Raw genomic sequence first — 26,564 nt, forward strand, 5'->3', positions numbered from 1 at the left:
TAATTGTGGCTTCCTTGATTATTTTCGAGGCTTAACTATTTCCCCCCTGCTATGTTAGTGTTTCTGTTTCTTTGATTTCGTCCTTGTCCAAGTTCCCTATAGGGTGGTAAAGCATTTTCCTACCAGGTCACAAGAGCTCTTTAGATGTACTGCTGCTACTGCTAAGTTGCTTCAGTCGTGTCCGACTCTGTGTGACCCCATAGATGGCAGCCCACCAGGCCCCACAGTCCCTGGAATTCTCCAGGCAAGAACACTGGAGTGGGTTGCCATTTCCTTCTCCAATGCATGAAAGTGAAAAGTGAAAGTGAAGTAGCTCAGTCGTGTCCGACTCTTAGCGACCCCATGGACTGCAGCCTACCAGGCTCCTCCGTCCTTGGGATTTTCCAGGCAAGAGTACTGGAGTGGGGTGCCATTGCCTTCTCCCTCTTTAGATGTAAAGGAATGACAAAGGCCCTTTGTCTCGTGTGCTGCAAACTTCATTTAGATTTCACTCCCCGTGCTTCCAGCAACACAGCAGCTCAAGTCTTTATACAGCTAAGTCTGTCAAGCATTTCCTTTTTTACTTCTTCTATTTCTTTTACATTCAGAAAATCCTTGCCTTTCCTGAGATTAGCCAAATATTCACTTAAGTTTTCTTCAATTATCCTGTCTTTTTTTTTTTTTAATATATTTAACTTTTAAATCCATTGGAAATTTATTTTGGTGTACAGTGTGAGTTTTCCTTATTTTTTTCTTCCAAATGTTTAGACAACTCTCCGAACAACATTCTGAAATGAGCCATTGTTTCTCCATTCAGTCATGTGGCTTCTGCTCTGTTGATCAGAGCCCGTTTCTCTTGTCATATTCGACTCTGCATTCAGTCACGTGGCTTCTGCTCTGTTGATCAGAGGCCATTTCTCTCGTCATATTCGACTCTGCTAATTCTTGCAAAAAGCCTGTACTTTTTTTTTTTTTCCATGTGGCATCTAGTTCCCTGACCAGGGATTGAACCCGAGCCCCCTGCACTGGGAGCCCAGAGTCGTAACCACTGGGCTGCCAGAGGAGCCCCAGCCTGCACTTAACCTGTTGTGACATAGCCTTGGGCATCCAGGGGCACGGTGTCCTGACTGAGGGCGAGTCCTCTTCAGCTGCCCCTTTCCTGTTCACCGAGTAAATTTCCATCCCTTCTTATTCTCAGTGTTCACAGTTACTCAGAGCAACAAGGTGATGGCCCAGAGAGGAACTCGATGAGAGCCAGAACTTGGTCTGGGGACCCGGCTCCTCGAAAGGAGGGGTCAAGCCTGAGTCACTGGGTTGGGGGCACGGAAGGCAGCCCCCCGCCCCTTCCCCAGCCACCCCCTCCATCTGATGACTTCCCCTCCATCTGGGCTGAAAATAGACTGAGCTGAGCTGAAAATAACCAAGGAGATTAAATTAAATTAAGTCGGGCCTGGCTCCCAGGCAGCTGCTAATAAAACTATAAGCACCCACATCAGTGCGGCAGAGATGGAGGTGTTTACTGCTCCTCTCTCTCTCTTCACCTGGAAGCAGCCGAACCCTCGAGAGACCAGGCCCAGTGAAACCAGCCTCCTCACCGTCACCTTTACCCGAGGCTTTGAGCAGGATTTGCTCTTGCCAGCTCGTCCTGGGGAGCCCTGTGTTCAGGAGGCCTTTGCAGGGCTCCCCCATCAGGAGTTCAATGCTGAGCATCACCCATGACACCCGCTTGGCTGGCAACGGTCCTGCACGTGCCAGCAGGAGGGCCCTGCCGTCCACAGGGTGGTCCCGTCCCCAGAGGGATCGGCAATGCGCCCACACACTCCTGGTCCCCAGAAACGGTCTCAAAATGATGCTCTCAGGGACATGTCCCTCAGGGGCTACTGGGGGGCTCGGATCAGTATTTGCTTCTGGAACACAAGAGCCTTAGGAGACAAAGGCCTTAGTAACAAGCCGTCTGCCCGAGGCCCTTCCATCTGTGCTACCACCGCGGTCTTTAATCTGAGAATATGAAGCTGAATATAAACATTAGCTAGACTGCCCAGGTCAGGGGTATGAGCTTTTCAGCTGTCAGAGCCTCTGGTCGTCTCCGCCACAGTTGAAAAAACAAACCTCGATGCTCTCACTACCTTTGGGATCATTCTCCAACTGAGCCCATCTGTCAACACTTTGGAAATTCCCAAGGCGACCACATGCATCGAGCCTACTTGAGGCTAAATTAATTCCGAAAAAAAGGCAAGACTAGGGGCCAAGGATCTTGGATGAAAAACTTTTAATCCGGCAAAATAACCAAGCTCTTCATACACCCCTAAGCCATGGCGCCTCCACCACCACCATCTCGGCACAGCAGTGAGGTAGGCGGAGGTTAAACGGGAGGGAGGCCAGAGAGGCAGCACCCTCAGTCCAGAGATGCAGGCGGGAAGGGTCTGCCCCCCACGGGGCTCTAGGAGGCGGGCATCTGGGGTCTAAGGGCTCGGAGAGGGCCAGGTGAGGGCACCTGCTGCCCGAGGGAAGTCGCCACGGTTTACACACCAAGCAGGAGACACGTCATTTTCCTGACCGTGGGGGGAGCCTGATGGGCTGACTCGCAGGGAAAATGTACCTCGTTTTTCTTTCCCCGGCTGGAGGGAAGCCAGGTAGCTTGGTGTTTCTCAGAGAGAAGCTAAGACTCGGAGGCATTGTTAGCATGTCCCCAGCTGTTCGCTCTCGCAGCTGGAACTCTTCCAGAAAGCAAAGCCGCGGGGGTGAGAGGGGCAGTGCCGCCAGGACCCAGAGAGCCACTCGGCCTCCAGACCGTGCTGCCAAGCAGCCCACAGTGCGGGCGAGGGAGCTTCGTCTGGGTCTCCAGCCCCAAGCACAGGTCTCCATGCTTCCTGGGTCACTCGTCCTACATACTAAGGGGGCCGATTCAGAGGGTACCAGCGTCACAGGATCTCCTGTCCATCAGGACTGCGGACGCACAGCCCGGAGCGCTGCTCTACGGCTTCCGAATAAAAGGGGTGATTAATGTCCGGGGTGGCAGGGTTGGACAAACACGGCTGAGTCCAGACATTTTCTTTATCCTTGCCTGTCCCTGGAGACTGGCCAGGCTAGGAATACGTTCCTTTGTTCCAAAGGGACTTGTGAGTCATGAACAAGTTTCAAACCGAAGCCTAGACATCGTCTCTGCTCTTCAGTGATTTCACACACAGGCAACAAGGTCAAAGGAAAAGGCCTCAAAGCCGAAGACCCTGTTCTCACCCCCATCCCAACCCCCACCACCTTTCTGCACGACCCTGGCTGATGAAGTGTGGTGTTCTGTTTGCTCAGCATCACCCCCGTTCCCGCACACACCGACTGCCCTCCGATAAGCCCCACCCGGCAGCCAGGGTCCAGGGTGCAGAGGGGGCACTTAACCCAACACGAGCCAACACAGCCTTCCCTGGGGCCACGGATTCACACCTGACGCTGCAGGAGACACGGAGCTGTCAGAGGCAGATGTGGGCCGCGCCTCCCGCACAGCGGAGGCAGCTTAGCTTGCCGTGAAAAAGACAAAAGCAGCAGCTGGAGAAGGACGGGTGAGCAGGGCCCGCCCCTACCTCCAGCGTCCCCGGGGCCCCAGGGCGCCCCTGCCCACGAGCTACGCAAGAGACCCAATTTCTCGGGGGGAATCTCTCCTTTCTAAGAGTGGGTTGGAATTGAGTTTTGTCCTTCACAACCCAAAACCCCACCGAATAGTCCCGCTCCCTCTCTAAGCCTTGGTTTTTATAGACATAACATAAAAGGCTGGACCACGGCCGTGCCTTTCAAACTGTGCTCCTCGGAGCCTCTGCCTGGGCCATGGGGGTGGATGGGGGGCCGTCCTCTCCTCTTCGACTCAAGCACTTTTGTTAGTGGGAACGTCCACCACTGCAAACAAGACATCCCTTGAAGGCATCTGCTGTTCAGACTTGGCTGAAATTGTTCCTGCTATTGTTCAGCCACTAGGTCGGGTCCAATACTTTGCAACCCCGTGGACTGCAGCACACCAGGCTTCCCAGTCCTTCACTATCTCCTTGAGCTTGCTCACACTCACATCCATTGAGTCAGTGATGCCATCCAACCATCCCATTCTCTGTCTTCCCCTTTGCCTCCCGCCCTCAATCTTTCCCAGTATCAGGGTCTTTACCAGTGAGTCAGCTCTTTGCATCAGATCACTTTTATGATCCTAGAAACATAAGTTCCTATATCCTTCCTTAATGGAGTGTTACTCATTTGATGTATGCCAAGGAATTTTTCTTTTTTAAAAAATAAACTGGCATCCTTCAGGAGCTTGAGGTTCTGAGCGTCACCAAGGGTCCCTGTCTCTTGGGGCGGCAGCTGAGGGGGCATCTGGGGTCGGGCAGGGTGGTGGCGTGTGAGTGGGAGGTCATGAGGCTGCACAGGGCTGACGGGAACCCACCAGCACACGCTCCCTCTGGGCTTCTGGGCTCCTCTGCGTGTGGTCTCCCAGGCCACCCATGAGATGTGATGGACAGCCAAAACAATCCCCGTGTCCTGCAGCCCTAGTCCCAGCCATGGACGCCCAGCTGCAGAGAGACTTCCCCAAGGGGAAGAGCTGCCAGTGAGCGAGTTTTCCAGAACAAGAGACCCCCGACCCCCCCACCCCCACCCCACCCTGGCTGTTGAGCAAAGCCTGCGTTTCCTTCCATGACATCCCCGGCCCAGCGGGTCTAAGCTGGCAAAGCCACACTTCCTCTCCATGACTTTCCCCACAGCAACCCGCCTCGAAAACTTTTATAGGAACTTTGCCCTGCATCTGTTCTAGCTTCATTATTTTGGGGAAAGAATGCCTGCTTTGATTTTAAAAGGGACCCTGACTGTCTTTAATTAACCACAAACCCTGCGCTAATTACCCAGGAGGGTGGGTGGCAGCTACAGGCGCTGTTCTCCTCGGGAAGGCGGGTCCCCGGGCGCCCGGGAGCGAGCTTCCTGCAGGTGGCCCTGCCCCGCGCTATTCTACTGGGATGTTTTAGGACAGCCCCAGGAGCCAAATCTCGGCCTTCTCAGGAAATCTGCGTTCTTTCCCAGCGGAGGGAGGTGCCTGGAAGTTGAGCTGAACACACTCAGGTTTCTCAGCCCCATTTCGATGCCGATGCCTGGAGCACGCGCACACCACTGCCTGCAGAATCCGTCACACGTGGGGAAACATGGGCTCGTCAGAATAGGCTAATATTGGACCAAAGACAGGATCTGCTTCTCGAGCTTCTTGGTGGAGCATTCCCACCACCCACTCATGAAGATTCACTGAATCAAGAGAGGAGAAGTCTCCACATTTGGGGACATTTCCAGAGGGGAGCCAAATGACTCCTCAGCACGGGGTATTGAATTTTCCCAACCTTCTGGTGCAGAACCAGAAGGGACATTCCTCTCCCATCCTGATCCTCATAACATCTCTGCCCATTAAAGAGTTAAAAGAACGTTTCAGTGGAAGTGATTAAAACGACATCACTTTCAAGCCTCTAAGAGACTCCTCACTTGGCTAAGGCATTTATTTTCTAGAAGATGATCAAGTTGCTCGCAATAATTTCATGGCAATTAATCTTGTGCTTAAATGATAATCCTATAATTAAAAGCAATTAAAATCCCACACAAGAATGACCGGCTCGGTCAGTGTCAATGTCCCTGTATGCTACAGGGGTGGTCTTGGAAGAGGCCCCACAAATAATTTGTTTCTCCTCTTCCTGGGGATGCAGGCGTTCAAAGCCCATCTTTAAAAATGCTTCTTTGTGGCAGGAGTCACTGAAGTCAAAGCGGAAGGAGGGCTGAAGCTCCTACAAAGAATCCTATAAAAGGACTGGAGGTCGTCTGGAGCAGGAGACATAAGCCGTGTCACTCTGAGCTTGGAGACTGGGGTGTTTACAACAGAGGCAAACGGTGCCTTAAGGCACGGACACTGGCGGCCCTTGCCCAGCCTGGCCGTGCTGCCCACAAGCACCCAGAGTGCCCAGCCTGGAAAGCTGGGTGTGAGCCACTGCCCAGAGAGCCCTGCAGGAGGGACCGGCCACAGGAAGCACCCAGCAGCCGGTGGACCCTGGACGGTTAGCTCTGCCACTGTGGGAGGTCAGGACGAGGACCACGGTCAGGCTGTAAGCACTGACGTGTCTCTTGGAGAAGATGCGACCACTTCTTGGTGGACGTATGTTTCTCTGAAGGATCCTAGAAGTCACGTGGCTTTATGAAATAGGCTAAAATGGGATCCCTTCTGTGTGATTCAGACAGAAGGCTAAGACGGTAAGACTCGCTTAGATTTGGGATGCAGGAGCACAGTGTAACGCTGAGTCCTCTCTGGGACTTCCCTGCTGGTTCAGGGATAAAGAAGCCATCTTCCAATGCAGGGGCTGTGGTTGGGGAACTAAGCTCTCTCGGGCCACAGGACAGCCAAAGCCACAACCAGAGAAGCCTGTGCACTACAGCGGAGACCCAGCACAACCAGAGAAGAGCAGAGTCGTTTTTCTCAATGCTGTGCCCACTGGGACCTTCCATCATCATCATCATCATTTACTCAACACATCTCAGGCACAAATTCAAGGCATTGGGAACAGGAGATAAGATGCCATCTCTGACCTCAAAGGGCTAATGGTCTGGCCGGGCGAGATGAGCACATAAGTAGTAATAAACACACAGCCACGTGGCAGATGGTGTCAAGGGCGTTAGGAGAAAGCAGCCCACCTTAGGCAGAGCATGAAGCGTCTGGAGGGGCTTCACAGAGACAACCACGCGGAGTGTGGGTGATGCTCCTGATGGAGTGGGGTGAACTGCCCGCACCTGTGTGGGCTCAGTCCTGGAACTCTCTGTGACCCTGTGGACTGTAGCCCGCCAGGCCCCTCTGTCCACAGGGTTTCCCAGGAAAGAAAACTGGACTGGTTGCCATTTCCTCCTCCAGTGGATCTTCCCGGTCCAGGGATGGAACCCACGTCTCTAGAGTGCCCTGCATTGGCAGGCTGGTTCTTTACGACTGAGCCACCTGGAACAGCCCATGAACAGCACAGCAGAGGAGAGCAGGTGGAACCAGCCTGCCCCTGGGAAAGGGCACAGAGCTCTTCTCCTCGTGAGAACTCTGAGTGTCAGGGGTGGCGGGGGTGGAAGGGAGACACCTGGGGAGGGGAGCTACCAGCTGCCGACGGGGTCACACAGGTGTGGGGCACCGGGACGTGGGAATGTCCAGTTGGGGAAGAACACAGGGTAAAGGAGTCACTGAAAAGACGTCGGCCGTCTCCCAGAAGCAACGCGTCTGAACCGGGCAACGTGCGAGCGTCTCCGGACACGCAGGCCGAGGTGTTTTCAGCTTCGAGGTCGTTCCTGTCCACCTTCGCAGAGAGGCGCTGGACGTCAAGCACCGGCCCAGCCTGAGGTGGGTTCTTCCAAGACTGAGACTCACTCGGGAACACGTCAGCATCCTCTCCACCAACATGAAAACGGATCAAGTTCGCCCTCGATGCTAAAACCATCGGTGAAAGGCTGCTGGTCTCCAAACACAACACCCAGATGCCTTGTTAATCGCAAATGTTGAGAGTTACTGAGAAGTGGGGGGATCTGATGGGAACCGGTAACTGGGTGATCGAAGGCGCTAACAGTGCACTGATGAGAGTCACTCTGGACGCACCCGGATAAGCAGCTGCCTGAGCCTGCCCCGCGCAGCCCAAACCAGCACCAGCCACATGGGCCCCGTCCCCACCTGTGCCCCTGAGCTGCATTTAATCCCACAGCCAAGCTTTTATTTAAGAGAAATGACCTCCAGCTAATGCCTTTTCCTTTCAGCGAGCGGCTGGGTGCAGCTCCTCCCCGCTGGCAGCCCCAGACGGGCAGTCCCACCACACAGGCCTTCTGGGCGCCGTGGAAAGCTCCCTCACAGAGCCTCCAGGCGACAGAGGGGCTGCCCACCCGTCCCCGCCCCCGGCATCCACAAAAAGTCAAGGGTCACCGTGAACCTCGGGGTCACCCCTGGAGTTCAGGGGAGGAGACTGATGCTCTGTCCTTGTGAAAAAACGATCCACCCGGACCGTAAACTTTCCTGTTTGAGAAAGAAGCATTTAACTCAGAGCTCTTGCTCCGTGACGCCTAAGACCCCGGCACGTGAAACGGTAGTGACTGTAGCCCTAAGCCCATGAATAAAGAAAATAATTCCCCTCGAGGCCGAACACGCTGGACTCCCTGACACCTGGGCCGGGGTCGAACCCTGCACACCCTGAGCCGATCACAGCCCGCATCCTCACGTGGTAGCCTCTCCCACCCGTCCTCCCGGGGCCTCTGGGAAGCCACCCGCAGCTTCCTGGGAGCGGGCGAGGGGCCGCCCCAAGGGCCTCTGTGCTTACAGGCACGTCCCTTTCATTCTCTTCCTTGTCTTAATGCCCCCCCAAGACCACACACCCCACGATAAGCTCTACATCCTCCTCATCTCAGCATCCCCGGGGGCCTGGCAGAGAGCCTGACGCCGGCTCAGAAACGGGTGACAGACGGTGCATCAGAGTGATTATTACGCAAAGCTGAGTCTCGCTGCCCCGATGGCCCCGACCGTGCTATTAAAAGGTGGAAGGACACAGAGCGTATGTAGAATGTTGTTATTTAAATCAGCAACCTGATGGCAGGTCCCCACACAGTTCTAGAAGGTTCTTGGAGGATGCAACCTTGCAGCCGCCAGCAGCCTCACATCCTCACACTTGCAGGAAGCTCTCCCCCTCCCCTGGAGCCTGATTAGAACCTCCAACTCCACGCGGAACTAACAAACGAAGTATCTGAGAAAATCAGACTCTTCTGCAGGACAGTCTATTCAGGGAGATGTGTTCCTGAAACAGCTGTAAAGCCTGCGATGTTTTTTCCATTTATTTACAACATTAAATTGAAAATTCGTTCCCATGAGGGATTTTTTTTTTCTTTACCACTCCTCCAAACCAAATAAAAAGCACACAGGAATGTAGGAAACCTATTAAAATCACATAGTAAAAGAAAAAAATGACACTGTTCAGATAACATCGCACCACTGCCCAAAGGCAAGAAGTAAAAATATACCAGGAAGCGGACGCCTTTCCCATAAATACTGCACCAATCTCTCAAGGACCCTGATCTCTGATTTCCAAAGGGCAATTTCCATCCCAGTAGTCCCTTGGGAGTTTCTATTTTACTTTGGGAATGATTTTCAAACTGGGTGAGTCTGCACAGGTCAAATGGAAATGGAGCTAATCTAACAATTAACACGAGTGCTTACGGTCTAAGAGCATGGCCCCAGAAGTCACTTGTGTGTGCACCATAAGATTGGCTCCTTGTGGGTTATCATTGACATCTGTGTTCTCACTGTGTGTGTGTTGTGTGTGCGTGCTCAGTCGTGTCTGACCCTTTGCGACCCCACGGACTGCACCACACCAGGCTTCCCTGTCCTTCATCATCTCCCGAAGTTTGCTCAAGCTCATGTCCATTGAGTCGATGATGCCATCCATCCAACCATCTCATCCTCTATTGTCCCCTTCCCCTCCTGCCTTCAATCTTTCCCAGCATCAGGGTCTTTTCCAATAAGTCAGCTCTTCATATCAGGTGACCAAAGAACTGGAGCTTCAGCTTCAGCATCAGTCCTTCCAACGAATATTTAAGGTTGACTTCCTTTAGGATGGACTGGTTGGATCTCCTTGCAGTCCAAGGGACTCTCAAGAGTCTTCTCCAACACCACAGTTCAAAAACATCAATTTTTCAGCGCTCAGTCTTCTTGATGGTCCAGCTCTCACATCCATACATGACCCCTGGAAAAGCCAAGGCCGGCTAATCCCGTCACCTCCTCTCGCCGGCTCCTGCGCTCTTCCCTCTGGCCTCTCAAACACCCCCGTCCTTCAGCCTCCTCCAGGGATGTCAGTCCCACGTTTAGAGCTTCCGTTGCCTCAGAGAAGCTGCGGGGTGCTGATGTGGGTTGAGCAAACATTCATGGGTTTGCTGTTTATCCCAAAGAGACTCTTTAATTGATGAGAGACGTGGGAGGGCCTCCACCTTTGGGTTCGGGAGTCAGACCTGGGCTCAAGCTCCAGCGCTGCCACTTCCCGCCTCATCCCCGAGGCTTCCTGCCCCTCTGAGCTCAGAGAACAGTGCTCGGTGGCTCCGTACTGCGGGTGTCCGTGAAACGGGGGCTGTAAGGCTCAGCATGGAGAAAGGTCCAGTCCTGTGGACAGCGGGGACCCAGGCAGGATGCAGGATGGCAGCTGAGTTAGTGAGACCGCCTGTCACGACCGTGGGGCCTGATCTGCTGGGTGAGGGGGAGTCCGGGCAGGTGACGCGAGAGGCGGGGCACCCCTGAAGCAGCCTGTCTGGGCTCCTTCTGTCCTGGACGGGGAAGGCGGATCCCTTCTCTTTGGCTCTCGTTTTCTTACTGGCGTGTAGCTGCTTTCAGCATTGTGCTGGTCTCTGCCGTACAACAACGTGAGCCCGTTGTTGGAGCACATCTACCCCCGCCCTCCTGGGCGTCCCTCCACCCACGTCCTGCCCCTACCTAACCCTACCCAGAGCACCGCGCGAGCTCCCCGTGTATACAGCAGCTCCCGCTGGCTGGCTGGCTTACACGTGGCGATGTGTATGCTTCAGGGCTACTCTCTCCCTTCACCCCACCCTCTCCTTCCCCCGCTGCGCCCGCAAGTCTCGCCGCTATGTCTGTGTCTCTAGTCCTACCTTACGAATACGTTCATCGATACCATTTTTCCAGATTTCCTATACATATGTGTTAATACACAATATCTGATTTCACTCCCTGACTCTAAAACATTTCCATTGACTAACCTGTGGTTCACACGTTTATCAGGTACTATGAAAGACGTGGCTGCTTTGCCACGTGAGCCCTGGTTCGGGAGCTGCCGGGTGAAGCATGTGGGGACTCTGCGCTATTTGCTTCTGTGACTTTTCTTTGCTACCGCAAGTGCTGCTAGTCACTATTCATTATTTATACCTCTGTTCTCCTTGAAGCCAGGCTAATTCTGATTCTGAACATCTAAAATTACTCTACAGATTTTAAAGAAATGATTACTAATTAGTTATTTCCCTTAGTTTGGCATTCTATATTTAGGCCTGAATTTCCTGCACACAAATAACAACTGTGCTTTTAAATCAGATTTGCTGTGGATGGAATGTTTGTGCCCCCACGTTTGTATGCCGAGGCCCTGACCCCCTGGGGATGCTGTAGGGACGGGGCCTTGGGGTGACGAGGTCGTGAGGAGCCCTCAGGGTGGGAACGGTGCCCTGAAGGCTCCACAGCACGGCGCCCTCCCCTGCCGCCCGCTGCCCGCTCTCAACCTCTTCTCTCTCCCCTGTTCCCTAAGTGAAGACACAGCCAGGAAGCAGCCGCTCCACGCCAGGAAGACGGTTCTGTCCAGAAACGGCCAACACACACCTTGATCTTGTCTTTCCCGTCCTCCAGAACCAAGAGAAATTCAGTCCATGGTATTATTACAGCAGCCTTAGCGAAGACGAGATTCCAATTCTTCCTGGTACCGTCATTAAAATATCTCGACTTCTATCCATTAAACAGGTTTCCATTAAACTGACGATCTGTGTGACTTGGGGCAAGTTAAATTCTTTGTGTCTCAGTTTCATCCTCTATAAGGATAATAAATTTCTGCACAGGTTTAAACAGGTCCATCAGGTAAAGCGCTTCAAAGGTGCCCCGTGGTGGGAAGCGCCCGGTCACCGAGCTGCTGCTGCTGTTAGTACTCAGGGCCACTGAGCTCATGGCCCTGGAGCTGAGCACTTCTCTGCACGAACCAGCAGACCAATTCCCGAGTGACGTGGCCGGACTACAGCCAGAGACGCCACTGGTTGGCTTTCATGCGTGAAGAGTCTCTGACTCAGTGCGGGTGTCTCCCCCGAGACGGTTCCACAGTCAAGCTCAACTCTTGGCGACGACGGCGTGATCGGCCCCCCAGCCCCAGGAGGCTCGCCTTGCTGTCCCCGTGAGCTGGTCTTTCTCCTGCACCGGGTACTGTGAGCCGCCCCAGTGGGGCCCCGGTGCCACTCCTGAGGCTCGGCGGAGCCGGGCCCCTCAGGCAGCAGGCTGGGAATGATGCGGCCAGTCTAGCGCGCACGGCCTGGGGTCTGTGTTCAGAAGCACCAGGACTGGGAGCAACCCATGGCCAGGTGGTCCTGCCTGAGGCGGGGCCGAGACCCTCCCGGCTGAGGTCTGCCTGCTCACCTGCGGGGCGGGGGCCACCACAGGGCTTTCAGGGCAAAGGACAGGCGCTCTGCCTTACTCCGTTCCATCCCTCACCGCTCAGTGCGTCTCTGTTTTATGGTGATTTTCTCTGAAGCTGTACGCTCCCTGCCTCCCTATGGGACTCTGGCAATGGAGGAACCTTAGTAGAAGCGAGAGAGGTCAGTGAGGGACTGCAACGGTGTGGCCGGCTTGTGCACCAACCCCCAGGGTCCGCCTGCTCTGCGCCCAGGGGCCCGGCCATCAGTCAGAGTGGGCCCCCCAAACCCCGCAGCATCAGTCCAACCAGAGGGAACGCAGGTGAGAATCGCACCCCCATGTGCAAGGATGCAGGTCAGGAGGTTCTGAGAAAATAAAGCAACTTCTCTGAGACACAGTCACAGGGAGCCCATGTCTGCCGTGGGGACTTTACGCACGGCCCCATGCTGGTCGTCAGCTGCATGTGGTTTGTTTCATGAGGTCACCCAGTGGCAAAGTGAGGTACCCTACCCTTGCAACACCTTGAGACCCTCTGATTTTCCCTGAATTTTTATCTGACAGGACAGCACAGGGTAGAAAATTTGATTAGTTTTCAAAGAAAAAAATGTAAGCAAGTTCCCCAAAGTAAGCTCTCTCTGGGACAGCCTCCCCCACCCCAACTCTTTCCTTCAACAGACCCTCCGAGTCTTTTATTTTTCTATAAGATCTTCTGTTATTTACAATAAGAGTCAGTCAGCTTTTCCGTTTCTGTGATAGCCTAGAATTCCTAAATACAAATGGGAACACAGTCCGTGTGCTCATCTCATGAGAGTGGATGTCCTTGTCCAGGAGGAGGGCGTGTCCGTCGGGTGGGACACGGTGGGCCCAGAACAAGGAGGACAGCGGCTGCCGTCTGGGATTCCACCCTAACTCAGCTCAGTGGGCATCGCAGCAGACACGTCTGGTCACTCTGAGGCCCCGGGGCTGAGCGTGGATTTCGTGGGAGCCCAGAGGAGAAGCTGTGCTGTGACAGTGTCCACCCAGACACGGCCCGAGGGGGGCGCCCGGCCGGGGACACGGACGTGGAGCCACCGTGGCCGGGCCCTCGTGGGTAAGCGCTGCGGGGGGGTGATGGCTGGAAGCGCAGGGCCTGGGGTCCCCACTCATGCTGTGAGTCTGCAGGACCCCGTCTCCCGGGGCCTCGGTTTCCTCTTCTGGAAAATGACGCTAGTGATCGGGCAGTTGTGAAATGTAATAAATTAATCTGTGTGCGCTTCTCAGTGCCCCACGCACAGCAGAGAAGTGTAGATACCCCAAAGCGCTGCCGTTATCATCACGGCCCCGTCAGGTCATCACAGCCCGACGCCCCGAAACACCTGACTGCCCCTCACCTGCCCCCACCCAGGCTGCACCTTCCCCAGCGGCACCGTGCGCCACGGCTTCTGGTGGCCCATCCCCAGGGGTCAGCCGTGCTCTCGGAGCCCTTCTCCACACGGTGCTCATGACTCGCTGGACGCCAAGTGTCTGTGAACCCGGGAGACAGGTGCACGTGAGCCAGCGGCTCCGTGTCCATCCCAGTCTCGGGGCCGGCCTCCCTAGGTCTGAAGGCCTGCGGGCAGCCCAGCCGCACCGCGGGGGAGGCGCCTCACCTGCGACGTGCAGCTTTTCATCCGTGACCTCGGCCTTCAGGTAGATGCGGCCCCTCTTCTCCGTGTGGTCCATCCCGCAGAGGCTGGGCACGTTGACCACGCACTGCTTGTGCACGTTCATATCACAGGCTGCGGGTGAAGAAGGCAGGGGTGAGGCTGCGCGCGGCCTGGAACCACCCCCGCTCTGTGTTGTGGTTGCGTGAAAGAAGCGGAACTGAGCCACCCTCTAACTCGATACTCTGCTGTCGTGCGTCGGTGACATAAAGAACTGCTAGCAGATGTCCCTCACAGCACAGGCTCCTGAGAGTGACACATCCCTAAAATACTCCATCCATGTCTGTCCAGCCGCAACTGAAGCAGACCACCCCCGCCTGGTCTCCCGAACGTGCCTACAATGTTAACAGCAAACAAAATCCAGGGACTAATGAATACTTTATGAACAGCGAGGCAAGCAATACACACATTTTAAATGGGATTCTTTCTGCCGAAGAATTTCTTATGCCTTCCTGAGAATTTGTGGGGCTGAGTATATGATATTCAGAAAATGTTCTTTTCCTCAGCGAACTCTTTATCTCCAAGGAGGCTTACGTGCATTGCTTTTGTTTGTTGTTGTTTTTAAAAGAACCTGTGATTGATATTTTAAACCTATCCTCAAATATTTAAATATTATTCTGCGTAAAACAAATACACGCCTGACTTGATAAGGCATTCCTCACCAGCGGACATTACGTGGTCAAGACACGGAGAGGACTAAAGATCAGTCTTATTGCGGAGAACTAAAGACACCCCGGGAGAAGGCGCTGGCGACCCACTCCAGTGTTCTTGCCTGGAGAATCCCAGGGATGGAGGAGCCTGGTGGGCTGCCGTCTACGGGGTCACACAGAGTCAGACACGACTGAAGCGACTTAGCAGCAGCAGCAGCAAAGACACCCTGAAAAGAGTCCTGTGCACGGAGCTCAAACATAAGACGCTGTGCAGGCGTTCCTGCTGCGCTGGCCGTGCACTTCAGGCTCCAGAAGGCGCAGGTGGCCCTGGAGCCCCCGGGCACCACAAGGCTCTTCTGGCACTTCAAGGTGCAGCCTTCTTGGTACTCTCGGTACTCTCGGTATTCTTGGTACTCTCGTTTTGAGTGCTTAACTCCTCGGTCCGTGGGACTCTCCAGGCAAGAACACTAGAGTGGGTTGCCATTTCCTCCTCCAGGGGATCTTCCCGACCCAGGAATTGAACCCTCAGCTCTTGCATCTCCTGCACTGGCAGGTGGGTTCTTTACCAGCTGAGCCTCCAGGGAAGCCCATTTAACTTAAACACGATGAAGTAAATAGCAAGAAGCATTGTAAAGCACAGGTCTCAGTCACACAGGGCTCTCGAGAAGCTGTGCTGTGACCTGCATTGGCCACCTCACTTGGGCAGAACTTGAAGGAGTAAAGGCCAGCACCTCTGGGACAGCCATGGGCCCAGGAGGGCAGTGGAGAAAGGACCCAGGCTGCGTCCTGTGTCAGCCGCATCACTCGGAGCTGGTGCGTCCTGGGAAACGCCTGCTCCTGCTCTGCCCGCTGCGAGGTGAGCCTGCAGGGGGCAGCTGACTCCCCACCAAGCAGGGATGCCCACAGCCCCATCACATTACAGGGCGCAGGAGCGTGGGGAGAGGGAGTCTCCGCCGTGCAAGTCAGGGGAGGGGTCTGGCCCCCGACCACCAGCTCATGTTCCTCCTGCTCCAGCATGGAACACAGACAGCAGCCCAGAGCCCCTCGCAGCAGCCCAGAGACACAGACAGCAGCCCAGAGCCCCTCGCAGCAGCCCAGAGACACAGACAGCAGCCCAGAGCCCCTCGGACTCCGAGGAAAAGAATTAAAGACACAAGGCAACACACTACTCGAGTGGGAGCACAGTCCATAAACAGAATCTGAAGCAGAATCCTAGCATATAAACCAGGGGCATGTTATTTTATTAGCGTGCGTGCGTGCATGCTAAGTCACTTTAGTCGTGTCTGACTCTGTGACCCCAAGGATGCAGCCCGCCAGGCTCCTCCGTCCATGGGATCCTCCAGGCAAGAATGCTGGAGTGGACTGTTATTTCCTCCTCCAGGGGGTCTTCCTGACCCAGGGACTGAACCCGCATCTTACATCTCCTGCACGGGCAGGCAGATGGATTCTTTACCACTGAGCCACTGGGGAAGCCCTTTTATTAGAATACATTTGGCTAATAATTTCAAATCTATACCATTTATTTACTATCAGGACTTTCCTGTTAACCATTAACGTCCTCTGATCCTAACACAACTGTGAACCGAGCTGCTGGGGACGCTCGGTGGAGGCTCAGCTCAGCCTCGAGGATGCACGCATTCCTGGCCTGTGTTAAAATTGGCAGCACCCCCAATCCTGGTCCACCCAGAAGAGCAGAAAGGTACAGCTGGCACCCCTGTTTAAGGGCACGGGTCACAGTCCTGGCCAACATGGGCGAGGATGCAGCAGGAGACACGTGGCTTGTTCTGCCCCCTGAGTCAGTGGGCATCAGTCTCAAGGTCACCTTCAACTTGTTACGGTGGAGTGCCTAACACAGCCGAGTATTCACTTTTGCTCCAAGTTTTACCACAGTCAAAAGTGTATTTACAAACGCACTTAGAATCCGCACTAGCCCGGAAAGTGATCTCTTTGGAATCTGACAATCTCTGGACGCACAGGAAACCACCAGCCCTGATGACCACAGAGGTTTCTCAAAGCTATTAGGGTCCAGGGCTCAGGAAGGTGAAGCCTGTGTTCTGAGAAGCTACCTGCCTCCTCCGTAAAGTTCACACAGTCTGCCTTATATGTACAGCTGACCCTGAGCGACGTGGGTTTCAACTGCACGGGTCCTCTTAGACATGGATCCCTTCCCGAGAATTACACGGTTGGCCCCTGTATCCGCGGAGGGTTACCACGGATACCGAGGGAAGATGATGCAGGCGCTTGTCTTTGCTCCATGTGGGGACAGATGAGGCTGTGGGGCACAACAGCAGCATTATCGAGTGACAACATGCTGATTGTACCCAAACTCTTCCTCGTCTGCTAGAAAAATAGGCTCGTCATTACCTTCTCTAATTACCTTCTCCTGCCCTAAACATAAAATTTTATTGAAACAAATAAATAGCCTGGGGGGATCTCATTACATGAGATTAATCGAAGCAAAGAGTTTCCATGAAAAAAATAGATGTCTTTCTCTCCTCCTGCAGTTCATGCTAACACACACCGAACAAGAAGGGAGAAGGGGGGCGGGCGGGTGTCTTCCGGGATTTCATCTCTCACTGGCCTGGCAGGATCTGATCTGCCCATAATTATCCAAGATGAGGGAACTTAAAGCAAGCTCCTGTTCTTATTTTCACTGTGGTTTTGGCTCCAAGGAGAGCCCACTGGATTTTTCCACAGTCCACCCACTAATTGGAGACACGGGCGGATAATGACTGTGGATGCTCAGCTCATCTTGAAGCTGAACCAAATGTGGAATCTGGGGGTGGGGTGTCTTCTTTCCACACGTGGCATTTGCTTGGGGGTTCGACCAGCCTGCATTTAACAGGGATTGGAGATTCCTACCATGAAAACTGGGGACAGCACCAACTGCAGGAAATCGGGTGCTTTTTTGGGTTCATCATTAGGCAGGGAAGTCGTCTGATAAACTAGAACCTCGCCAGTGGAGGGATTCTATACTTCTGTAATTGAGCCCATATCTGAATGAAATCTACCGATTTTCTGAAAGGTTCCTGAGCATCACAGGGCCCTGCTGGCTCCTGGCATGCTGCAATAACAGAAAACATACTCACTGTCACATTTCATCCCCTGGTGGATGAGTCCGTAGAGCAGGGAGCCGCAGTGATCACAGAAGGTGGGGCTGCCGTACGTGTGGATCTTGAACTTGTGCTTGCTCCTCGGGTCCTGCAGGGAGAAGCGGTACACAGGCCGTCAGCCACGAGAAGACCAGCCAAGCTCAGGCCTGCCCCTCCCGTCCCCACGGCAACGGTCCAGGCCGCCCGCCTGGGCCCCGTCCTCTGACGTCCTGTGACGGCGGGGCTCCTGCTCTGGGCCGGGCACCAGACACCTGCACCTCCTCTCTTTCCAGGTGTGACCTGCACACGTCGGGCTTTCCACCAGAACCACCGCATCTGTAGCCAGAGCCACCAAGGGGATCAAGGTGCCCCAGGCGAGCAGAGTGGTTCAGACCACATGGTTGTGCGTGTCCCCAGGGCCCAGCGTGGGTGGAAGCAGAGCGGGCCCAGAGTCAGGGTGTGTTCGTGAGGCTGAGCTGAGTGACCCTGCACTCAGTCAGCAGAGTTTGGGCCACTTCCTTTTGGACAAGGTTTCCAGAAATACACGTAAGACCAGACACGCACCCAAACCAGCACCATTTCCCAAGCACCATATGCATCCCAGATGGTAAAGAATCTGCCTGCAATGCAGGAGACCTGGGTTCGACCCCTGGGTCAGGGAAGATCCCCTGGAGAAGGGAATGGCAACTCACTCCAGTCTTCTTGCCTGGAAAATCCCATGGACAGAGGAGCCTGGCGGGCTACAGTCCATAGGGTCGCAAAGAGTCGGACACGACTGAAGGACTCACACACACACACACACACACACACACAGATGCTAGTGATCTTCAAAGTCTCTAGATTTTACCAAGTGCCAAGACTTTAACACTGGTTCTCATCTGAGAGCTTTCAGAAATTCACTCAGAATGAGGCTCTGGCTCCTAACATTAAAAAAAATTTTTCTTTTAAGTATTCGCAACACATATTTTTCGAAGCAAGAGCACCACTGATTTTATAAATAAAGTTTTACTGGAACACAGCTGTGCTCATTCCTTGACATCTTCTCTGTAGTTACAATGGCTGAGTTGAGTGACAGAACCCTAATGACCCACAAAGGCTAAACACTAATTGGCCCTTACAGAACAAGTCTGCCAATCTCTGCTTTAGGATGGTGCTGTCTGAAGTATGGTCTCTATGTGGCATCATCATGACCCGGAACTTGTTAGAAATTAAATCATGGAGCCCGTCCCGAGACCAGCTGAATTAAACTCCAGGGACAGGCTTCACCACGCCCTGCAGGTGAGCCTGAGGCTGGCAGGGACATGAAGGCGGGGAGCCCCTGCTTTAGAAGGTTTCCCCACAAATACTGAGCAAGTACCTAAGATGTTCCAGGCGCATGTGTGTGTCTGTGCTTGAGGCAGGGCACTAGTTTATTCGGAAATGTCTCTTGGGGTCAGAGAAACCAACACCTTCCTTGGGCAGTTACTTTCCTGGCCAGTGGCAGCTGTGAATGTGGTCTGAAGCCGGGGGCTTCACCTTTTACCAGTTCTCCCAACATCCCAGGACGCTGGACAGAATATCACAGGCACAGGCTGGCGTCAGCGCTAATCCAAAGTTCCCAGGACGGACGGTACAGCCTGTGTCCCACCACGTGGAGAGCAGCGTGGAGGCCAGGGGGAAGGACAGCCTGTCGTCCCCGCAGAAGGACGGCGTCAACCATCGGCAAGAGATAAATCCAGCCTGGCAGCTCCCACACAGGCCCTGAGCCTGGGCGCACGGCGGCCCCAGGCAGCTGTCCTGCCAGCCGGCCGCCACATGGATCTCTGTTGGCGTGGCGCACGGGGACTCGCTTCACTTTTCAGGAAGACCCGGGCTTCCTCCTGCAGGCTCTCACCTGGGCAGGTGCAGGAGGGGGGCTGCCTTCCTGAACACGGCGGGAGGAGACCAGGAGTCCTCACACCCTAAAGTCCACGGGCAGCCGAGGACCGAGCCTACGCCGGCAGTGACAGGGACAGCAGCACCGCCCCCTGCTGGTGGCCGCCCCTGCACGCGGGCGCTTTCTCACAGCCGGCATCTCCCCTATAAGAGCCTTTACAGGGTTCTGGAGACCTTCGATCTGCATCCAGCCTTGACACAAGCTCAGCAGCCTTGGGAAAGTCATGGCATTTATTCACAAGGCAGAAATAAAGCCACCGTCCTAGACGGGGAGTGGGACTTAGGGGACAAACGAGAAGGGCTTTGCAGCCTGAGAAATGTCGGGACGGACACAAGGAAGACGACTTCCAACTGTAACATGATCATCAGTCATAAAAGAGGTTTCCTAAAGCACAGGGCTGAATTTGCCACTGGACCAGAACAAGGCTGGCAATTAAGTATTAACATTGTCTCCAGGCTTCCTGGAAACCAAAGCAAGAAGAGAAAAGAGACAAGCACAGTAGGTTCTCCTGGGATGGCAAGGCCGCCTGTGTGCAGAAACCTGTCTCGGCATCCTCTAAAGTCATCTCTCATCTCACATGCAGTGGGCCGCCAACACACGCGTGTGAGAGGAGCCTGCAGGTCTTGAACAGAGCACTTTCCACCCTGTTCACTGGGGACGCCCCACAGTTACCCACACAGAAGTGATGGGAAGTCCGGCCACGCTCGGTGCCACAGACACGCGGCTGGTCTACACACCAAAGCTGCACTACCCCGAGGCTGGCACCATTTTTTTCATTTCATGCAATACGTGCAAATCTTACTTTTTATTTCTCCAGGCACTGGCAACCTCTCATTAAGTGGAGTGTGAAACCCGCTGTCATATGTCACAAGCCTGACATTATATTATAATGAATGTGGGAAACGCTCCGCTCAGATGCTCTGTCGTCTACACCTTTGGGGGAGAAGAAACGTTTTTGACTAAACCAATTTTCATAGGCACTGACGAAGCCTAACCTAGAAGTCTAAATCTAGACCTCTTAGGAAAAAATAACACAGGAGAATTTCAAGTTCTGCTGGAAGCATCTACTAGCCTGCTTTTCCATCTTAGTTTTATAATGTAGCAACATCGTTGGAAAATTTCTCAGCATTTCTACCAGGACCATCAAAGTCATCACCATCACACTGTAATACATCCAAAGTAAACCCGTGGGTCTCCAGTGCATAGTATTTTGAGGCTGATGTGCCTTGCATTTCCAGGACATCTTATTGAATTATCTGTAAGCATCCAGAAGGCGTATTCTAGATGAGTTTTAAATTGCAGGCTTCCAGGATGGAGACTCATCTAGCAATGTGCAATGTGAAACCTCTAGAGGAGTTAGAAGCCTTCCTTCCCCAGGAGGAAGGCAATCAATGATACTCTCTGATGAAGATGTTTATATTCGAATGGACATCCCTTCAAAAGCCCTTTTAATTTGGTGAGTGAAATGATGGCAGGCTTTTGGCAGGAGGTCACCCTGGCGTGAATGCCCCACAGCTTTCTCAGAGGACGGAAGCGGCCGTCACTGAGGGCTGCAGTTCAGGGTGTAGGAGCTTCTGGAAAAGACTGTTGTTCAGTGAAGCCCTGGGGTGGCCCTTGCTCAGCCGCCCAGAGCAGCAAGTCTCCTTCAAGCCGCTCCCTCTAAGCACCAGGAAGGTCCCTGCTCTCACCATCTGATGTGTTCTCATGAGTCACACTTGTGAGCTAGGCTTGGGTCTAAATGTCACCCACGCAAGCAGCACCAAAAACTCAGCTCCAAGGTCTAGCATTGTTTTTGCGATCTTACACTTCTTGGGAAGCAGGTTTTTGTTTTTTAAAAAAACAAAAACTCTATGACTTAAAAAATTCTTATTTAAAACTTTTTGTTAATCTGAGAGTACTATCAAAACCAGATCATCAGATGAAGGTGATTTTACATAACCAGGGTATGATTCTAACCATTACACCGGACATCGCGTGTTGGGCAAGCAAGCCTCTGACAGCCCTTCTCAGGCTCCAGGACCGGCCTGCTCACACACCCTTGCACACAGTAGGTGTACAATAAACAGTCTTTGAGGTGAAATGAAGAAATTGATAACTAATTAGGGGGTGTGTGTGTGTGTGTGTGTGTCTCAGTTGTGTCTGATTCTTTGCAACTCCACGGACTGTAGCCTGCCAGACTCCACTGTCCATGAAATCTTCCAGACAAGAATGCTGCAGTCGGCTGCCATTTCCTTCTCCAAGCTAATTAGGATATTCCTTATCTTTTTGATGAATAATATTTAGACTTTGTGGTTTGAGGGCTTCCCTGGTGGCTCAGATGGTAAAGAATCTGCCTGTAATGCAGGAGACCCAGGTTTGATCCCTGGGTCAGGAAAGAGCCCCTGGAGAAGGGCATGGCAACCCACTCCAGTATTCTTGCCTGGAGAATCCCATGGACAGAGGAGCCTTGGAGGCTGCAATCCATGGACGTGGATTGTAGAGTCGGACGTGAATGAGCGACTAACACTTTCACTTTTGTGGTTTGAATACTTGCATATTTTAAGCATCTTATTTTAATGTCAGAATTTCAAACTAAACCATCAAGGATTCTTTTGGAATTTGAAAACTGTAATTAATAAATGTTTCTATATGTCAGGTTTTCCTGAGACAATGGCGATGTATAGAGGCTATTACAAAGTAAGGAGATGCTGGTTATATTATAGCTTTTAATTAAGACTTCCGTTTTGCTGGCGGCTGGAGGATCCCGTGCCGCACAGCGATCCCATGTGGATGCATTCCCAGCAGGCTGCTGGACCGGAGATGCTGCAGACAAGCCCCTTCATCACCAGACACAACAGCTCTCCCTCGAATGGGCTCGTGAACCGGCTGAACTATCGCCAAATAAATTCAGCTGGGATCCGTGGCAATTTGGATGACATAGATAATGTATGAGTTCACTTTTATAACTCAAATGTTGTAGACAGGCTCCTCTCACTGTTACCACTGAAGCTAGTCTGTCTCCTCACTTCCCCAGAGGCAAGCTACTTGTGTATCTACCGAGAGGAGAGCGGTTTGACTGTTTTCTCTCTGAGGCTCATTTGTTACCCGGTTTTTACATGGACGTCATTATGTTTTATGTTTCCCTCGGTGGCTTGCTCTTTTCCTCAGACAATACGTCTTGGAGACCTGTCCGCGTTGTTACAGAGAGACCTAACTCATTTGATTTAAGTATTCCCTAATATAAGTAAATTATGGCGTATTTAGCCTTGCTGCTAGAGATTTTTATAGAATTGTTTTAAAGAGTGTGCCTCTGCACATTTAATGGTGACAGCATCTTGCATAGCCGGGCAAAGAACCCGTAAGAATCTTCCTGCCAGCCAAGCTGAGTTTGACAAAGTGGTCCAACTGTAGATGTAAATGTTATTCATCAGAATAAAATGGGGCTTTGAGCGTGTGTGCTCAGTCACTTCCGTTGTGTCTGACTCTCTGTGACCCCACGGACTGTACCCTCCAGGCTCCTCTGTCCGTGGGATTCTCCAGGCAAGAATACTAGAGTGGGTTGCCATGCCCTCCTCCAGGGGATCTTCCCATCCCAGGGATCGAACCTGCATCTCTTACGTCTCCTGCATTGGCAGGTGGGTTCTTTACCACTAGGGCCGCCTGAGAAGCCCGCGGTTTCATTAAGATAAAAAATTAACCATCACCAGAGATAGAAGATCCTTAGTTCTATTTTAGAGCAGGACACATTCAGCAAGGCTGGTGGGTCCCTCATCCTCCTACAGGACAGAGCAAGCGGTGGGTGCAAGAACACAACCCCCCCACATATTCCTGAACCTCTGGATTGATACTCTGTACACGGGAGCTCATGGGTGTTCCTCCAAGGATATAGCATTCGTTTTCTTTTCCTAAAGTCAACCTGACTCCCTAAGGAAAAAAATCAACTTTTTGTCTGTCTTACAACCCACGTCTCCTGTGTCTCCGCCACTTGTTGGTGGATTCTTTACCACTTGCCACCTGGGAAGCCTGCCTTCAATGATGGTGTCCTTACCAAACTGCAGAAACAGGATCAAAATCCAGGAACTGGTGCTGGTACGATGCTGCTGTATGGATTTCACCAGTATTTACACGGACTCACTCGTGTGTGTGTAGTTCTGTGATCACATTCACGCTCATGACATCAAATGACTCTAGCCCCACAAAGAAGCCCCAGCACCATCTGCCCCCAGAGCCAACCCTCCCCGACCCTAACCACTGGCTAGCACCCGTCTATTCTCTATGAGATCAGCTTTTACAGCATTTTTGAAAGCACCAAATAATATTTGTTCTGATGAAGGATTTGCTTAGCTCCAGTGCCTCAGTCTGAGAGGAAAACAGACTAGGAACCCAAGAAGCATCTTAATTATGTGAACCCTTGCCAGTTCTCAACGGCTGTCTCCTAAAAAAAAATTCATGGCCAAGTTTAGAGGACTATCTGAGACCAAATCAGAGACACACAGAGACACATTTGATTTCAGAGTCTTGTTTCATTTAGCAAAGACAGAAGCGGGTTGATGTTCATACGAGGAGCCCCGGCCGACGCTTGAGATGGGGTGGGACGCTCCTACACGCAGGACGTGGTGGAGGTGGACAATGGGCGGGGAGGGACGCTGCAAGGATTTTTGTCAGGGACTCCAAAAGGCACAGTGTTACTTGCAAGAAGGCTGGGTTTCGGACCTCCCTTTCAGACTGGAAGATTCGCAAGCAGCTGGTGTTTGTTCGACTGATTAAACACAGCAGAGGAGGCAGAAACTGCATTCCTGCCTCTTTCCTGCCTGCGGAGTCCACAGGGGGCACGCAGGACGTGTCCTTGCCCCGCAGCCTCGGCCTCCTCGCCCACGCAGCTCGGTGCTCCCAACGGTCACGTCCCAAGAGGCTGTCCTCTCCAAGCGATGTTCCATGTTCACTTCCTGACATCTGGCAATCTCTCTCCTTACAACCTTAGTTTTTTCTTAATGTGCAGCTTATCGTAAAATATTATTAGTCACCGTTATTAATTTTCAATTGTTTATTTATATATTCACTTATGTAAATAAAATCATTAGTTAAAATAAAATTAGAAAATAGAAAGGAAAATTATGTACTTGGGGTATGCTTCATTCAAAAAGGACAGTGTATGGATTTGCGTGTTTTCTTAAGAATCATATAAACAGATAGGTCTGTCTTTTTTTTTTTTTTTTACTTTTTTTAATCAGTTCCTATCAAACATTTTTCGATGTTGTTAACTAAAAAGCAATATCACATTACACTGCATGGAATTTCATCATGAGGCTGAACCCCTTCTGATCTAACCCGTGCCCAGCTCCTGCTCGGGTAGGGTGCTTCCAGCTTCACTGCTATAAACCGCACTGCCACCGGGGCCCGCGAACACGCAGCGCAAGAACAGCAGTGCCCCCGCCCATCTTTACTCTCTCCCGAGTCCCTTTTCCAGTCCTGGAGTAGCAGGAAGATACCCCTGAACTCCACGAGAGGGAACAGCGTGACATCAGGGAAGGGAGGTCGGAGGAGATCTGACGGCTGTCCCCGTCGTCACTGTGGGAGCAGACGGGAAGCCTGCCGATGCCGTTCCCACAAAGCCGCGTTTCAGAGCCGGTGGGGCCCTCGCCCTCACCATCAGCTACTCCGGAGAAGTTAAATCAGGCTTGGATTTTATTCAGCCTCAGCGACACGTGCAATTCGAACATTCCGTTCGTTCCGGAAGGCGATTTTTCTGTTATTCTGGATCAAGCCCACGGCATTCGACAGCCAAACTGATGCCATTTCACAAAAAAATCTAATTGGTGCTCAGAAGACAGCATGTTCTGTACACCGAGACATTTCTACAGGAAGCCCACCCCTCACCCCAGGAGACTTTCTCATGATGGACAAGGAGACAGGGGTTTGTTCATCAGCCCAGGTCACCCAGCACAGCGCCCACTGAACTAACTGCCAGCTATGTGTGGAGCGCTTGAAATGCGGTGACTTCTACTGAGGACCTGAGTTTTTGTTTATTTTAATCCATTTAGATTTAAACAGCCACAGGGGGCCAGGACTCAGAGAACACCTTCCTAGAGACGCTGAGTTCAAGCACACGCTCCTTTCTCCTTGTTGTCCAGTCGCTCAGTCACATCTGACTCTTCGTGGGCCCATGGACTGCGGCACGCCAGGCTTCCCTGACCTGCACTGCCTCCCAGAGTCTGCCCATACTCGTGTCCATTGAGTCGGTGATGCCATCTAACCATCTCGCCCTCTGTCACCGCCTTGTCCTTCTGCCTTCAGTCTTTCCCAGCGTCAGGGCCTTTTCCAATGAGTCAGCTCTTTGCATCAGGTGGTCACGATATTGGAGCATCAGCTTCAGTCCTTCCAATTAACATCCTTTCTCCTGCTCTTCCTCCAAAGCATCACGAGGGCAGAGTCACCAGGGGGGGCTTTCAGACCTTCCGAGGGCAGCCGGACAAGCTGGCCTGTGACAGGGGCTGGACACCGCCCTTGAGCTGGCCCTTGGACGCTTGCCTCACGCCACTGCCCGACGCCAGGCTTTCTGCCCCACATCAGGTCTCAGGTGCTTCCGTCCACATCCACTTAGTACTCACGCTGCCGATACACTGACCGACTGAGCAACAACAACCAGCCGAGGTATTGTCATGAATGTCATTAAGTGTATTTTTAGAGAACTTTTTCTTGATGTGGACTCTGAACTTGGTTTCAAATCTTTGCCAAGTTTTAATTCAGGGAACACAGCTGAGGATCAGCAGTTTAAAGACACACCTGAACCGCAAAGTCATTACCAAGAAAACGCCAGCTCATGGGCCTCAAGCACTCAGGTATTTCTTGAGTTGGCTCTGTTAGGTCTGAAGACTGCAGCCCCAAGATTTCATTGACTGGACAGTTCAATTCATCTAAAATTTCAGGGAAGAAGAAGCCACCTTTCTTGAACAGCAAGATCAGCCTGAGTTTTCTCCATGGAACTTCCAGTTCCTGGACAGACGGTCACTTCCTGCCTGGAGGTGGGACGGCGACCTCACAACGAGATGCGATGCAGTTCCCTCCGAAGGCGGAGCACACTGGAAACTCTCTTACAAG

General features: G+C 52.7%; 1 protein-coding gene across 4 annotated transcripts in view; it reads right to left on the reverse strand.

The window, feature by feature from the left end:
- Positions 1 to 26,564, reverse strand: part of PRKCA (protein kinase C alpha) — a 296,529-nt gene that overhangs the window by 70,897 nt on the left and 199,068 nt on the right. For all 4 annotated transcript variants that reach the window (XM_055574947.1, XM_055574946.1, XM_055574948.1 and 1 more), the window contains exons 4-5: positions 17,570 to 17,681; positions 13,777 to 13,905 (exon numbers count right to left, since the gene is read on the reverse strand). In XM_055574947.1, the coding sequence (XP_055430922.1) occupies positions 13,777 to 13,905; positions 17,570 to 17,681 (241 nt within the window). The remainder of the gene's footprint in view (positions 1 to 13,776; positions 13,906 to 17,569; positions 17,682 to 26,564) is intronic.

The sequence above is a fragment of the Bubalus kerabau genome, chromosome 4, assembly GCF_029407905.1.
Source record: "Bubalus kerabau isolate K-KA32 ecotype Philippines breed swamp buffalo chromosome 4, PCC_UOA_SB_1v2, whole genome shotgun sequence".
NCBI lineage: Eukaryota > Metazoa > Chordata > Mammalia > Artiodactyla > Bovidae > Bubalus > Bubalus kerabau.